The sequence below is a fragment of the Saccopteryx leptura genome, chromosome 1 (assembly GCF_036850995.1).
Source record: "Saccopteryx leptura isolate mSacLep1 chromosome 1, mSacLep1_pri_phased_curated, whole genome shotgun sequence".
NCBI lineage: Eukaryota > Metazoa > Chordata > Mammalia > Chiroptera > Emballonuridae > Saccopteryx > Saccopteryx leptura.
This window is the reverse complement of record NC_089503.1, coordinates 169720503-169735593: the sequence shown is the minus strand read 5'-3', so window position 1 is coordinate 169735593 and position 15091 is coordinate 169720503. Positions and strand designations below refer to the sequence as shown.

Here is a 15091-nt window from a genome sequence, read left to right as displayed (position 1 = left end):
TAGGAAGACAGTCTGCCAGCCAGATTTTACTTGTTTAAACTGAGGGCTGCACTCTGCCGTCAAAATTGTTGTTGAATCTGTTGTGATAAATGGTGGCCTGAGACGTACGTAATGTGTTCAAGGTCAGATTCTGTTGTTTCGGTAAGATGGGAGAGAAAGAATCAGAGGGGGGCTGCTTGTCCAAGCCGCTGCTCATGGTATGCCAGACCAGACAGCAACATTTTCAAACAAAAATGACATTCTCCTCGCTCAGAATATACAATAAATGGCTGTGTCATGCCTGTGTTTTTGCAGGTAGTTGCCACTGCTACCCAAGGAGTTCCGCAGAGTGTCCTGCCACCGAGAGTCACAGCCCCTGGGACGGACACCCTGCATTTGAGCTGGAATGTCCCTGAGAAACCAAATGGTGTCATTAAAGAGTACCAGCTCTGGCAGGTTGGGAAAGGTCTCATCTACACTGACACCACTGACAGGCGGCAACATACGGTCACAGGTAAAACCCACCGGAAGAGTCTGTCGTCTTGGGGAGGGGGCCGAGCATCCCAGGGGTGTGTGTGTGATAGATGAGGTCGCTTTCGAAAGGACGCATTCTCTTGACATATGGTCAGATCTCACTTACCACACTAATAGAAGAACCCACACTGGCAGCAATAAGCCACAACAGCAGATAACTTCAGAAATAATTTATATTTGGCTTTGATATGTACTAGGTGTAGGGTTTTTGTGTCAGTATTCACTTTTTTATTTTTTCAGGCACACAGTAAGATGCGCTTTCATTCCCCAAAGATATACTCATAGCTAATGGGACTAAGGTAGCCAATAATGAATTTCAAGGCAGAGGAAAATCAGCCAGGGACCAACATTTATCTACTCAGTAGGTAATTAATACACTGGATAGTTGACAGTTGACTGGTTGTGACAACTTGTTGTTATTATTACCATCAATTAATAACTGTTATTTTTATTGTTTATTGTAACAGTTTAATGAGCTTTAAGAGTATAATAATAGTGCAGTATATCAGTATAATATTAGGTAATTGCTGGTGATCATTATAATGTAATTAACATGGTCTAGCTTGAGTGTCACTCCTGAGGGGGCAAAGCATTTTCTGACGTCCCCCGCCTCGTTGTGGCTTCCCCAGCGTGCCGGATATCACCTGTTTCATTTCCGTTATCGACTGAGCTGCCTGATGTTTTTGTTTGTTTGCTGTTTGTCTTTTGCTGTCTCCTCCTGCTGAAATAGAAGCTCTAGGGCAGCAGAGACCTTCTTGAATTGGTTCGATACTGGACCTCTAGTCCTTAGAACAGTCCTTGACACGTCGGTAGGTGCCAAGCAAGTGTCTGGGGAAATGCACAAAGTTAATATGTTTAACTATTGTCCTAAGCAATTAACATGTATTATCTAATCTGATTCTCATCACACACCTATGCGTGTAGAGATTATTGCTCCCATTTTAAAGAAAGGGACACTTTGAGAGATCAAGTGTCATATTTGGATCTTCATTCATTTGGATCTATCAAGTCATCCAAAACAGCTCTGGAGGTTTGGATTCTAAGACACAGACAGGGGTTTACGAACTTGGACTTTCTCCTCATCGGTGCCCAGCTGTGCTCCAAGTCCTCCCAAGTGAATGCTCTTCTTCCATGGGACCCCACACCTGGCAGGGGATGTGGATGCCAGAGATAATGGAACTCAGGTAAAAGTGCAGAAGAGCCTGGAGCTGTGTGTGCCTGATTGTGCCTCAGAGGGGGCATGGATGGATGAATAAATGCATTATGATATGCTCTGAGCACCACACTTCCCTGACACACAAGCAAGCATTCACAGAGAGGTTGGCCTCTGTCTTCCAGAAGTGCTCTAAACCTGCAGAAGGTGCTGAAGAAATATTTAGGGACCAGCACATTGTGTTGCTTGGCTGAAGGTCCCAAGCCAAATCGATAAGAATGGAGATGAGGAGAGTCCTCACCAATGCAGATGATCAAGTGTGTCCCTTCCTACTGCATGTTACTTAAAATGAAAACCATCACAAGTAATTGAAATAACATTGTTTTGCATTCTAAAACCTTCCATTTAGCTGGTGCTTTCTATAAGAAAATCAGAATAATGTTTCATTCAAAAAAAAATGTTGCCTCCTTGCTGTGTTCTAGATAGTGTACTGAGTGCTCTAAAATAATGAAAAAGAGTTGCAACTCTTAGATTCTTAGGAATAGGGAACAGTGACAAGTTCAGGAATAACAGCAAATACTGTACAGCGGAATGGGTGTTTCAACTGAAGTCTGTACAGAATGCAGGGAGGAGGTGCAGAGAATGACTTGGAGTGGACAATGGAATGTTACAGAGTTTTGAAATCCAAGCTAAGGCACATTAAACGATTCACCAGAAACTGGGTACTAGGTGAGGGAGTTATCTTCTTCTTACAATATCTATCTACTTAGCTGGCATTGACTTTGAACCATTGCCAACGCTACTGGTTTGCATTTCTTTTAGAAACCAGCATTTATATGCCAACAGACCAAATGCACCCGTATTGTTCAAACTAATAGAATTGATACTCTCATTAATAATAAAGGAATTGCAAAGATTTTAAAAAATAAAACCCCTTCATTCTACCAAGTCTTTTATTGTCATTTTTAATGGATATTTTCACATCAAAAAGGATTTTATACATATAACTTGGTGCCAGAATTATCCTTTTATTGGGATAAATTCTTTAAAGTTTTTTCCCCCATATAATTTGACTTTTTGCAAAATTATAAAAAGGAAAGAAGCCTTTAGAATCCATCTGGTCCATCTCTTTGTACTGTTTTGGATAGATTTAGAGAGCATCCCACTTGGGCAGTACGGCCCTAAGGAGAGCCTTCTTTGTGGAAAGAGGCAGTAAATCTTCATTCAGCAAAACCCGACCTGCCTCAGTGCTGTCCCTAGGTAGCTGCTCTGGGCAGGAATGGCGCCAGGTGAGCATGAGATCATCCACAACCTGAGATCTAAGTAGTGTTAACGCGTTTTCTCCGCCAGGCAAAATTCAGTCCTGTGCTTAGCTGGCGGACCCACCGGATTCAGGACAGAAGTGTTTTATGGTGCAAATGACTGTTTTGTGGAGTTTGTTGAACAAAACTAACCTAACTCATCAAATGCAGTTCACATTCCATCTCCCGTGTTTGATTTGAAGAGCTGCCCAAGCCCCTTGGAGATCAAAGGCTTTAATTTTCTCATCGTTCCCCAAACCTGGACATACCCTTCTGTAGCCTGGGAACCCTGCAGCAACTGTCATTGTCACCATCCCGGAGCTGGCATCCAGGGCCCTGGAAACGGCAGGGGGAGGACGTGAGGAGCACCTTGCCTCACAGCCCCATCGTCTCCGTGCTTATTTTTAATTACCTCCAAGCTTTAGAAACATGATCCCATAAATGCTTTGTGGGAATAGTGGTGCATGCACTCATCACGGGCAATCCATAAATTGCTTATAATCCTCTCAAGATGTTAAAAAAAAAAAAAGCATTAAGTAATTGAAGACAGGAAGTCCTCAGTTAATTATTTAGAGGTGTTATCAATGCTTTAAGTAAACTGGAGCATTTTCTGCTCTCTCCCCGAGCCGAATCCCACCGGGGACCAAGGAGCGGCGGCCACCGCCATCTCATATTCTCTAATGCAAACAGCACGCGGCAGCTTGTCAATAAAAAGACCTTTTTATATCACTTATTACTAAACACGGTCGCCAACCCACACGGAACAATCGGGATGTCAGTGATGGCATTGCTTCCGTCCGGGGTACTGCTATGTTAGACGGGGGGCCTCCGCATGTCAGCCCTGGGGTAGAGTCAAGGAAAAGGGATTAACGAAATAATTAGGGCCACTGAGAACAAAATGAATTAATCATGTCCTCCTGCGCAGCAGCGATGATAAGGGCTTAGGTGTCTCTTAACTCTAGGGGAAATGTTTAAAAAAAAATCCATTAAAAGTTGCTCCTTGGTGCCTTTCAGTTATGGGGGGAGAAGGCGCATCAGCATTAAGTTATCAAGGGGAGAGCCGTCCACCTTCCATCCGCCCCTCTAGGTTGCTCATGAGAACCTCCTGTGCTTAAAATAGCATAAACAATGCTAGTTCTAGCAGAAGATGGACTATAAATATCCCGAAACAGATCTCTTACACATCCCTTTTGGAAAAAGAGAGAGAGAGAGAGAGAGAGAGTAAAAATATAGTTGACCCATCAGTGTCACAAAATATAGAAATTCTTCATAAAGGAATTTTACATATAGATAGTCCTATATGTCCCCATTGTAGCTTGTGTTCTGCTGTATCCTTTCCTCTTGTTTCTGTTCCTCAACTACATAGTAAGGAAAGCTTTTTTTTTTATTATTAAATTTAATGCAGTGACATTGATAAATCAGGGTACATATGTTGAGAGAAAATATCTCTAGATTATTTTGACATTTGATTGTGCTGTATACCCCTCCCCCAAAGTTAAATTGTCTTCTGTCACCTTCTATCTGGTTTTCTTTGTGCCCCTCCCCTCCCCTAACCCCTCTCTCCTTCTTCACCCCATCCCCCCTCCCCCAACCCCCCACCCCTGTTGCCATCACATTCTTGTTCATGTCTCTGAGTCTCATTTTTATGTCCCTTCTATGTATGGATTCATCTTAGTTTTTTTTCTGATTTACTTATTTCACTCCGTATAATGTTGTCAAGGTCCATCCATGTTATTGTAAATGATCTGATGTCATCATTTCTTATGGCTGAGTAGTATTCCATAGTATATATGTACCAAAGCTGTGGAAAACAGTATGAAGATTCCTCAAAAAACTGAAAATCGAACTGCCTTTTGACCCAGCTATCCCACTTTTAGGAATATACCCCAAGGACACCATAGAACGGCTCGAAAAGGAGAAATGCACCCGCATGTTTGTGGCAGCATTGTTCACAATAGCAAAGATCTGGAAACAGCCCAAGTGTCCGTCAAAGGAAAGCTTTTTAAGGAGAGAGACTAGAGAGCTTCCTATTTGCCCTTGTATCACCTGTGCTGTGATGGGGACCTGTCACAGTACAGTGTGTCCATAAAGTCATGGTGCACTTTTGACCAGTCACAGGAAAGCAACAAAAGATGATAGAAATGTGAAATCTGCACCAAATAAAAGGAAAACTCTCCCAGTTTCATACCAATTTAGTGCAGTTCGATGTGGGCTCACGCACAGATTTTTTAGGGCTCCTTAGGTAGCTATCCCGTATAGCCTCTACAGACTCATCACTGACTGATGGCCTACCAGAACGGGATTTCTCCACCAAACTGCCAGTTTCCTTCAACTACTTATCCCACCAAGTAAAGTTATTCCTATGTAGTGGTGCTTCGTTATAAATGCACCGATATTCATGTTGCACTTTGGTCATGGATTTGAATTTAGTGAGCCACAGAACACATTGAACTTTCCTCTGTACCGTCCACATCTCAACTTGCATGTCTGTGGGCTGCTCCACTGTATACATGGTGTTACAACATCATCTGCACATGTGCACATGCTGCCACATCATCCTACAGAAACTGGGAGGGTTTTCCTTTTATTTGGTACAGATTTCACATTTCTATCATCTTTTGTTGCTTTCCTGTGACTGGTCAAAAGTGCACCATGACTTTACGGACACACTGTACTTAACACATGTTAAGTATGCAAAGTGTTTGTTGAGTGAATAAATGGTGAATAGTAAACTAGTATCTGAATGCCTCTATTCCATTTTGATTAGATGTAAAAACGACACTGTCAAACACACATCTCAGTCTCAGGCCTGCCGGGCTATGTGATATGCAGGGCCCAGGGAGAGATGACATGTGGGGTGCCTTGTTCAGAAATCATTAAGACTTTTAAGACAATGAAAGCAGGAGATTGGATCCAATCTGGGGTCATGCTAAGCCTGGAACTTTGAGTGACGACAGCATGGGTCTCACACCCGTGGAGCCAGCCCTGATCCCTGGCAGTGTGGATTGATTAGCAGGACATTTCTGTAACAGACACAGACAGGAAGAAAACTGAGCTTCCCGGAGCTTCTCCTGTAGTTAGTTTCTCATGCTCGGGGATGTGTTTCTCCTACCCACGACCTGACCACGGACCGCCAAACATTAGCCCTGGGAAAACAGATATGACACTCCATCTTATTTTATTTTTTCCACCCCTAAGGAAAACATGGCGCCTGACTACATGCAAAAAAGAAAAACCAGCATTGCATCAACCACTATTTCTTACTTCCTTAAAATATTCTCTTTTTTCTTCAAACATTCTTATAAATATAATATCATGCCCAAAGACTTACAGTCAATAGCTCTCTGGATGCTAATATTTAAAGGAAAAAAATTCCCCTGAAATCTCAGAGACTCCAGGGCACTTTGACTGGGCTGTCACTATCTTTGCTCTGTCCCAACCATCCTGCCCAGCTCCTGTTGTCCTCATGATGTATGTCCTCATTGTCGAGCATTTGAGCAGAGTCAAAGCCGAGGCAAAGACTAGCACAGCCGGCCTAATGAAAACAGCAATACCGACCTGTAATGAGCTGGCCCGTGGGATGATGGGATTTACGGACTGTCAGGTTAAGGATGGAGATGATATCAGAGTGAAATCAACCTGCATCTGAGCAGCTGTTCGCTACCCCTCCTACACCACAGGCAGCGACTCCCTTTCTGTTAAAACTGGGGTGGGTGTCTACTCACTTTACTGAGAAGATGTGAGAGTTCATTTCTGGAAGGAAGTAGAATTCTTTGTGCAGCTGACTAACGTGAGAAACGCCTATTTTGGCAAAAGGGGAAAATGGGTTGGGATGCGGATATGAGAAAAAGGAACAAGATGATTCGAGTCAGGGAGACTAGTTAGAAACAGCCAGAGAAGTGATTGGGCTGAACTAAGGCAATACCAGGAGGGATAGACAGAAAAACTAACAAACAAACAGAAAAAACCAACCACCAAAAAAACACACACATTTAAAAGATCCTTAAGATTTAAAATTAACACGATTTTGTGAAGAGTTGCATAGTACTACTACCTAAGGAAGAGGGAAGCATTAAGAATATCGAGTTTTAGGCTCAGGTGACGAGAGCAGCAGGGGACTGGAGAGAGGAACAGGAAGAACAGTGAGTCAGGAAGGGCACAGAGGCGGAAACACTGAGGTTGGAGTTTCTACAGATAAAAATTCTGTCTGAAAATGGGAGGTAAGTATGGCCACAGTTTGATGTAACATGAGACTCCAAAGAAGAAATATATTTGTTAACATAGTGTTAGAAAAATCAAAAGGAAGAGCCTCTCCTTGGACTGGCTTACTGTTAGTTTGTATTTGGAAGGAGAGCCTCCCAAAGATATTGGAGAGGGAGGCCTACGCTATGACCTAGAATTTTACATAAAATGTAGGATTAAGATATATAGAATTAGAAAATATTTTATATATTCTATATGTAAAATATCCTAAAATATGGAATTACACAAAGAAGCCTATAGCCAGTAATTAGATCTGCGAGTTGAGTTATCTTACAGGCAGTAACAATGCAAGAGCCCTTTGGTTTTGATGTCTCAGTTCATATGAGGTACCAACTTGCTCCCACTATGAAGCATGATACAAGAAGTGGACGGGGACCATGCTGCCCAAAAGGGGCCAAGAAATTGACTTGACTAAGTGAGATGAGGAGCTACTGAGATTGTGATGGATGGTACTGTCAAGAAAAGGGGACAGGAAAAGCCCAGGAGCTCCTGAAATGTTTCTCAAATTCTCTAAAATCATGATCTAATTGCACCTGTGCAGGAATTTTATGAGGTCTTGATGTGTTGGTTTTGGACATTCATATTTTCGCATAGAATTGGATTAGCCCAAGATAGAATCCTGGTGCAGCCCTCCCCATCACAGCCAAGGTTGCCTGTTGGTGGCAGAAGTCAGTTCCCAGGTATCTCCAGGAACGGAGATGCTGGTGGGGGGAGGTCACTTCATGGGATGACAAGGTCAATCATGGCAAAAGGAAGTGCTTTCCAGCAGCAGGCCCAGGTGCATGGGAGTCAGGTGGGCTGAGCCTGACACCCAGTCTGCGTGAGCTGGTGCTCAGACCGGTCACCTGTCAAACAGGGCGAACGGTGCTTAACCACCTGACAAAGACTTTGTGGTCACCCAGGCCTCTCAGCACATGAACTGATCATGAACCAAACTGATTGAGGAACCAGTGGAATTTTACATTCCTAAGGGCTATTAGATAATTCTTTAGTGTATAACAGATGACACCACAGAATAAGTGGACAAGTGCTTTGGCGTAGCACTTGCTATCTAAAATTATAATAGACAATATGCCTTTTCCTGTCTCTGTCTCTGTTAATTAAAAATTAGAAGCTGTTCGGATATAACTTCCAAAGACATGGGTTTTGTTTTCCAAATCATATTTTTATGATCCATAGGCATATATTTTGTGATCTCTTTTTTAACACACATTTATTCTTGAAAGTAATGTTACTTGGAAGTATAATTATAATGAGTTTGGTTATAGTATGCCTCTTTCCTTAAAAAATAAAAGAATAGGATTCCCTGTAGGGGAGTGAGGGTAATTTGCAGACACAGTCATCTTCACTGTACTGAAATGTTAAATACTTGGCTTTTCTCCATGCACTGGCCTTTCTCTACAACTGCTGTTTCCTACTCTTTTAATTTGATGCTGAGCACTTGAGTGATGTTTTCTTTTCTCCTTCTCTTTGACTTCGGGATTAAGTTACAGTCAGAAGGGTTCCTCAGAGACATCTCTTTATTTCCCTCTCCTCATCCTGATCAATCCATGAGCACTTTTCAATTGCTGTGCCTTTTTATTGCCTGTTGCTGATATTTCATATATATTTCATTTTAAGGACTACCGATAGAGACTTGCTTAAAATGACAGCAAGTTTAGTTGAAATGTGTTGATTTTATTGAGTGTCACAGAGTCATCTGTATGAAAGGTCGTCTAGCTCATGGAAATCCTCTATACCTGATGGCAGCAGGTACTTTCTTACGGAGTAGTTGAACCAAGCCCGTCTGTCATCCATTCCCCTAACAATAGGAAAAACACAAGACCTAAACAATGGACTGTAGAAAATTATGGATTCAGATATCGCCTTCTCTCAAATTTGTCTGTAGCGCATGTAAGCAAGTCCACACTATCACGCCCAGAGTTTGCAGATACGAAAGCTAGCTAAGGCACCCAGAGGTCATACCACTTGCCCGTGGTCATAGTTCCTAGATGGGTAAGTGTTGGAACCCAACTACAGATTCTGTTCTCCTCACGACTATGTAGTATTGGCTCACTACATGAATCGGAGTAATATTCAAAATTGTAGTATGTAAAATAGGTATTCCCACTTGGTCTTTTTATATTACTGGAAGTTTCCCTGGGCTCTGAGCTATGTGTGTTGTCATTTTCCTTATGAGGCTCAGAAGCCTGACCTAACTGCTCTGGATGATATTTCTCAGCCCAGCTGTTGGGATTTCCATCCTGGCCTCACTCCCTTACCTCTGTGATCACAGGTGAGTTCCTCCAACTCTAGATGCCTTAGCTTCCTTCTCTGTCAGATGAGCAGACAGTCGTGGCACCTATAGAATCAGAGAGGACCTTCATTGTGTGATTGTCCAAGGAACGGTACAGAAGGTCTGCAAATAGTCAGTGTTCAGTAAACTTCAGCTAGAAGGAGTGATCTAACAACCAACTTCCTGAAAATAATTGCATTTCTCATCAAATATATTCAGTTAGTATGAAGAGTCCAGTGAAAAGAAGGGTAAAAAATGGAACAACAACAACAAAACTCCTGAGTTGTTTTTTCCTTATTGAAGTCTCCTTGACAATATAGTCATTTCAGAGGCACACATAGTGATGCAATGTTTGCAGACATTGATTGCTAAATGGCCACAGCAGCAAGCCTAGTTCCCATCAGTCACCATACAAAGTCAAATTTCTTTTCTTGCGATGAAAACTTAAAGTTTACTCGCTTGGCGACTTTCAAATATGCAATGAAGTGTCATTGACTGTAGTCACTGTGGTGTACATGATATCTCCATTATTCCTTACTGTATAAGTAGAAGATTGTTCTCCCTGAACCTCTTCCTTCAATTTGCCTACTCACTATCCTTTCACCCCTCCCATGTGCTCTTGCGCCCACCGATGTGGTAAACTGTCAGTACATATGGGGAAGAATACCAAGTTCACAAGCGAGGGTTGTTGGTGTTAATATTCGCCAAATATGTCTTGGGACTAAAACACATAGACCCTAGCATTCTTTTTTATTTTTGTCCAGCCCTATTCACATAAGAAGCAATTGCTGAAGCTGAGATAGCTGGCCCGGAGAGGAGAGGACTCAAGGGGAATTTGATATCTATCTACAAATATTTGAGGGACTGTCATGTGGAAAAGGAATTAGATGTGTTCTGTGTGTCCCCAGGGGTGGCAGTGCTAGAAAGAGTTCACCACGATGTAAGGAAGGACGTGCACACCAAACAAGAACTCTAGAGCTCTCCAAATGTGGAACGGGGCTCTCTGGGTGATGGAGTGGTCCTGTCGTGTGGGCAGAACAGCTTCCTCCATGGCATTCTGTACGGGGTGGGGCGGGGGGCAGTGGACAGAAAGATGGATGGCTGGACTCCGTGGATTTTAAGGTCTCTTCTCAGGTTGACAATTGGTTATTTCTTCAGTGATGAGTGAATTTTCTACTCATACTGAATTGTTTTAGGAAGCTCACATCTGCATGGAATGGCATTTTCTGCTCTTAAAAAATGCTTTTGGATATCATATCGATAGCTCCATGGGTTCCTTCTGGTGCCTAATTGATAATAAATAATCCTCTCAAGATGAACTTGCTTTCTTGCTTTCTCTTTCTAGGCCTCCAGCCGTATACCAGCTACAGCTTCACACTTACAGCGTGTACATCTGCCGGCTGCGCCTCCAGTGAGCCTTTTCTAGGTCAGACTCTGCAGGCAGCACCGCAAGGTAAGTTGAAAGTGCCGGGGTTTGGGAGAAGTTTTTCTGTGGTATTCTCAAGTCACTCTCTCTCCATCCTTTTATAACAAACAAGGAAAGGAAGGCATCAAGTCAATAGGTACAAAGTAAAATCATATTCTAGGTTTCCATCCTTCAGGTGTGGCTCAGCTCCCTGCCTCCTGAGTTAAAGGTGGCTTCCCATTCTTGAAACCTTTCAAATTTAATATTATATAAAAGGTAGCATTATTATATACCTGGATATGAAATTCCTCCAAAAATGGAAAGTGATGCCTCATAGGATAACCACCATGCTCACTGCTGATGATGACTAAGATGTCTGCTGCCCTCTGGAACTGACAGTCAAGGAGAAGTGATAGAACAGGTATCCAAACCTGTAGGAAGAGAGAGAATCCAAAAGATGATGTTCAGAAAGAATAAGGGAACAGAATGCTCAGGGTAACGTGAGGAAAGGAGGGACTACAGTCCATCATGGACCACCGGAGAACAGGTAACTTACAAGATGTACCATGAGGACTAAGGACTTTGACACATGAACAGTCGAAGAAATGTACAAATTTAGCCTGAGGGGTTATAAAGTGGGACCATCACCTTAGCATACTGACAATTACCTATTAATTCTAAAGCGTTAATTCCCCCTGACACAGAAGCTTTATTTTAATTACATATGCCAGAAAATAACTTTTCCACAACTGCACAAGGAGGCATGTACTAGGGTGTGGACCATATTTTGTTTAATGGCAAAATGTTGGAAGGATTCCAAATGTCCAAGAGTAGGTTAATTGCTAACTTAATTCAAGTATATCCACACTGTGGAATGTCGTGCATCAGTTTAAAAGAATGAGATGATCTATATATGTAAAAGGGAATTTATAGAACTATATTTTATATGGTATTTTTATGTATAAAAACACACATAGAAAATTATATCTGTTTCTGTAGATAAATCAATGCATAGAAAAAGTTCTAGGGGCAAAACATACCTATGTGATAACAGTGGTTACCTGCGGGCTATGGGCCAGGATGGATGGTATTATTTACTTTTAGGAGAAAAACATGTTCAGAAGCTTGGAATAGTGATCAACTAATTAATTTTTAATCTTGATTATCTGCCTGTTTTGCATGTGGGGAAATAGAGGCATAGATCTCTTTCTAAAAAGAAATATAATGTTACCTACCATCCTAGAGTCCTGAGTCACTTGTTCAATATGAAAGGGATTGTTGTACCTCAGAATATTAGACCTGAACTTCCTACCAGTAAATGGGGAATAAAATGGAAAATTCTGCATAGAGGCATATGGCTCCTCACCAGGAATTCACTAATGATGTTTTCTATATAAAGAATGCTTGATGTCAGAAAGCTTAGTGTTCCTTTGAAAGGAAGGAACCAGCAGTAGATTTTTTGGAAAGGTAAACTATCAAATGGATACTTTGATGATAATGGATAATTTTTAAAGGGCCTACCAGCCACTTTTGGCTGAAACTCAAGCCTGATAAAATAACAGGATGTCTTCCTCCAGTGTACTCATGAAATCCATATATTTAAATTCTTAGAAAATATAGTGCCTATTTTCCCACAAACCCAACAAAATTTCTTGCAAGGGCTCCAATCTCATGACTTAAAATGTGTAGCTTTCAACAGTGTAGGACAGTGTGAGCTGAAAATGCTATCTTAAATTTCCTCTCTTTTAACTTCATGCATCTTTGATTTTAACACAAATAACTGGGCAGTAGTGAACTCTGTGGACTTCTCTCCACAGAAGACAAGTGGATTGTGAATCCACTTGCTGGCTGCGTAAGCGCCGTTTGTGAATAACTTAACATGTGAAATAAATGCGGTCGGCACTTTTAACTGGCAGGTAGTAAGGAAATAAATGGCCGGGATCGTTACGTTCTGTTGTTGCACTGTAAAGTAGAAACAAACATACTATTTTAAATTAATAATCCAAACACACTAATTATAAAACGCCTATTGGAGTGAATTAAAGGTAGATGGAAGGTCTCACATTTGAGTGTCCGAAGTGGCTACAGAGAGAAGTAGAAGGTTTTGTTCATAGTCACCCTGAGTTCTTCTCATTTCTTATTTTCAATATAAAAAAGAAAAGAAAAAAGTCAATGTGCATGATGACCTTATCAATCAGTTGAATGTAATTCTCCATGGATTTGCCCTCATAGGACACTGTGTCCCTGCAGTCAGACAGTAGGATGCATTTGGATTCTTGCTTTCTTTTCAGAATGGCTACCAACCCAGCAGGTTCTCGCTCATTTTAGAGTTTCCTTGTCAGCGCTGGTAATGTGGGAAAGAAAATGAAAGGGTCAGACCTCCTCAGTGTCGTTCCAGAGCCCTCTCCTCCCTCCTTTTCTGTTGGCGCTCCTGTAGGTCCTTCCTCTGTACGCGTCACTCAGCAGCCATCCAGAACAGTCCAAGTTCTGGCTCTCCTTCCTAACACAGGCTGAGAGCCGTCGCCGTCTACAGTTCTCACAAGGGCTACCCTCGTGGATGTAAGGCCTCAGTATCCACTGTCCCGATGTTTATATACTGGTGTCCGCAGATACTCCAACCTCAGTGTTTCCGCCTCTGTGCCCATCCTGACTCACTGTTCTTCCTGTTCCTCTCTCCAGTCCCCTGCTGCTCTCGTCACCTGAGCTTAAACTCGATATTCTTAATGCTTCCCTCTTCCTTAGGTAGTAGTACTATGCAACTCTTCACAAAATCGTGTTAATTTTAAATCTTAAGGATCTTTTAAATGTGTGTGTTTTTTTGGTGGTTGGTTTTTTCTGTTTGTTTGTTAGTTTTTCTGTCTATCCCTCCTGGTATTGCCTTAATTCAGCCCAATCACTTCTCTGGCTGTTTCTAACTAGTCTCCCTGACTCGAATCATCTTGTTCCTTTTTCTCATATCCGCATCCCAACCCATTTTCCCCTTTTGCCAAAATAGGCATTTCTCACGTTAGTCAGCTGCACAAAGAATCCTACTTCCTTCCAGAAATGAACTCTCACATCTTCTCAGTAAAGCGAGTAGACACCCCAGTTTTAACTTGGGCCTCACTGTCCAGTTCTTCTGTCTTCCCCACACAGTCATGTGGGGTCACTGGTGGTTCCCCCGGGCTTCCCCCGTCCACACTCTGTTCACTCCAACTTTTTCAAAGTTGGAAAAAAGACTCTCCCATGCTTTTCCTTCTGAAGCCCTCCGCTAAGGCACTTCCCCTCCTCACCCATCCCCTGCACCCTGGTCTGTGTTAGGTTCCTTTTCTAAGAGCTCTAAACACACTGTGCTTCCTCTGCCCAAAGCATTTCACAAATGGAGCTGTCAATTTTCACTTATTCATCCTTCTTCACCATGCTACCATGGAGTCCTTGAAGGATCAGGTGGTGTTTCCATGCCCACACCCACAGTGCCCAGTGCAGAAGATGACACAGCATTGGGTAGAATGCTGAATGGATAAATTAGCAAATAGTAACTAGTCCAGATGTTGACGCAACCCTGACGTCAGCTAATAGAAAACGTTCCCTCCATATTTTTCCAAAAAATAAAACCAGTCCACACAATCCGCAATAAACGTTGGGGTTTTTCTATTGGAAGGAAGATGTGTGAGGACGTGAGAATGGGTATTATTATGTGACACTCAAGATCAATTTAAAACAAATCCAGTAAACATCTTCCTTTTCTTGGTAGTGATGGTGTCAAGCGACCCCCTGAGGTTTCCTCCTGGCCTTCTGCTCCTACACTCTCAGCTAGCTTACCTCTCGAGGAGATTCACCTCGTCGCCATCCATTTTCTTCCTGTGAGCTGCTTTAACTGTGCCCTTCTACTGTGTAGAGTAGGTTTTCTGGTGCCACCCAAGACTCGAGCTCAGAAGGGGGCAGACTCTCCATCTCATTTCAATGTCTCACCAGAGGTAATCCTACTCTATCAAATGTTCCTTGCAGCTGCCAAGATAACACTGCCTCTGTGTCATTACACAAGTGAAAACACAGCCCTTGGTGTTTCCCGTTTCAGTATCCTCTTATGTATCAAACCACTGGGCTCAGGGGTGTTACCGGCCCAAACAGAGCTCTCACCGGCTTGTACAAATACACAACTCAACTCTTCCTGAGAACGTGAAGCAGACCCCAAATGTTGC

The 15091-nt window shown here is 42.4% G+C and overlaps 1 protein-coding gene across 1 annotated transcript in view; it reads left to right on the top strand.

Moving 5' to 3' along the window:
- USH2A (usherin) overlaps positions 1-15091 on the top strand; it is a 538690-nt gene that overhangs the window by 433270 nt on the left and 90329 nt on the right. The window contains exons 55-56 of the mRNA XM_066379924.1: positions 295-493; positions 10851-10958. Of these exons, the coding sequence (XP_066236021.1) occupies positions 295-493; positions 10851-10958 (307 nt within the window). The remainder of the gene's footprint in view (positions 1-294; positions 494-10850; positions 10959-15091) is intronic.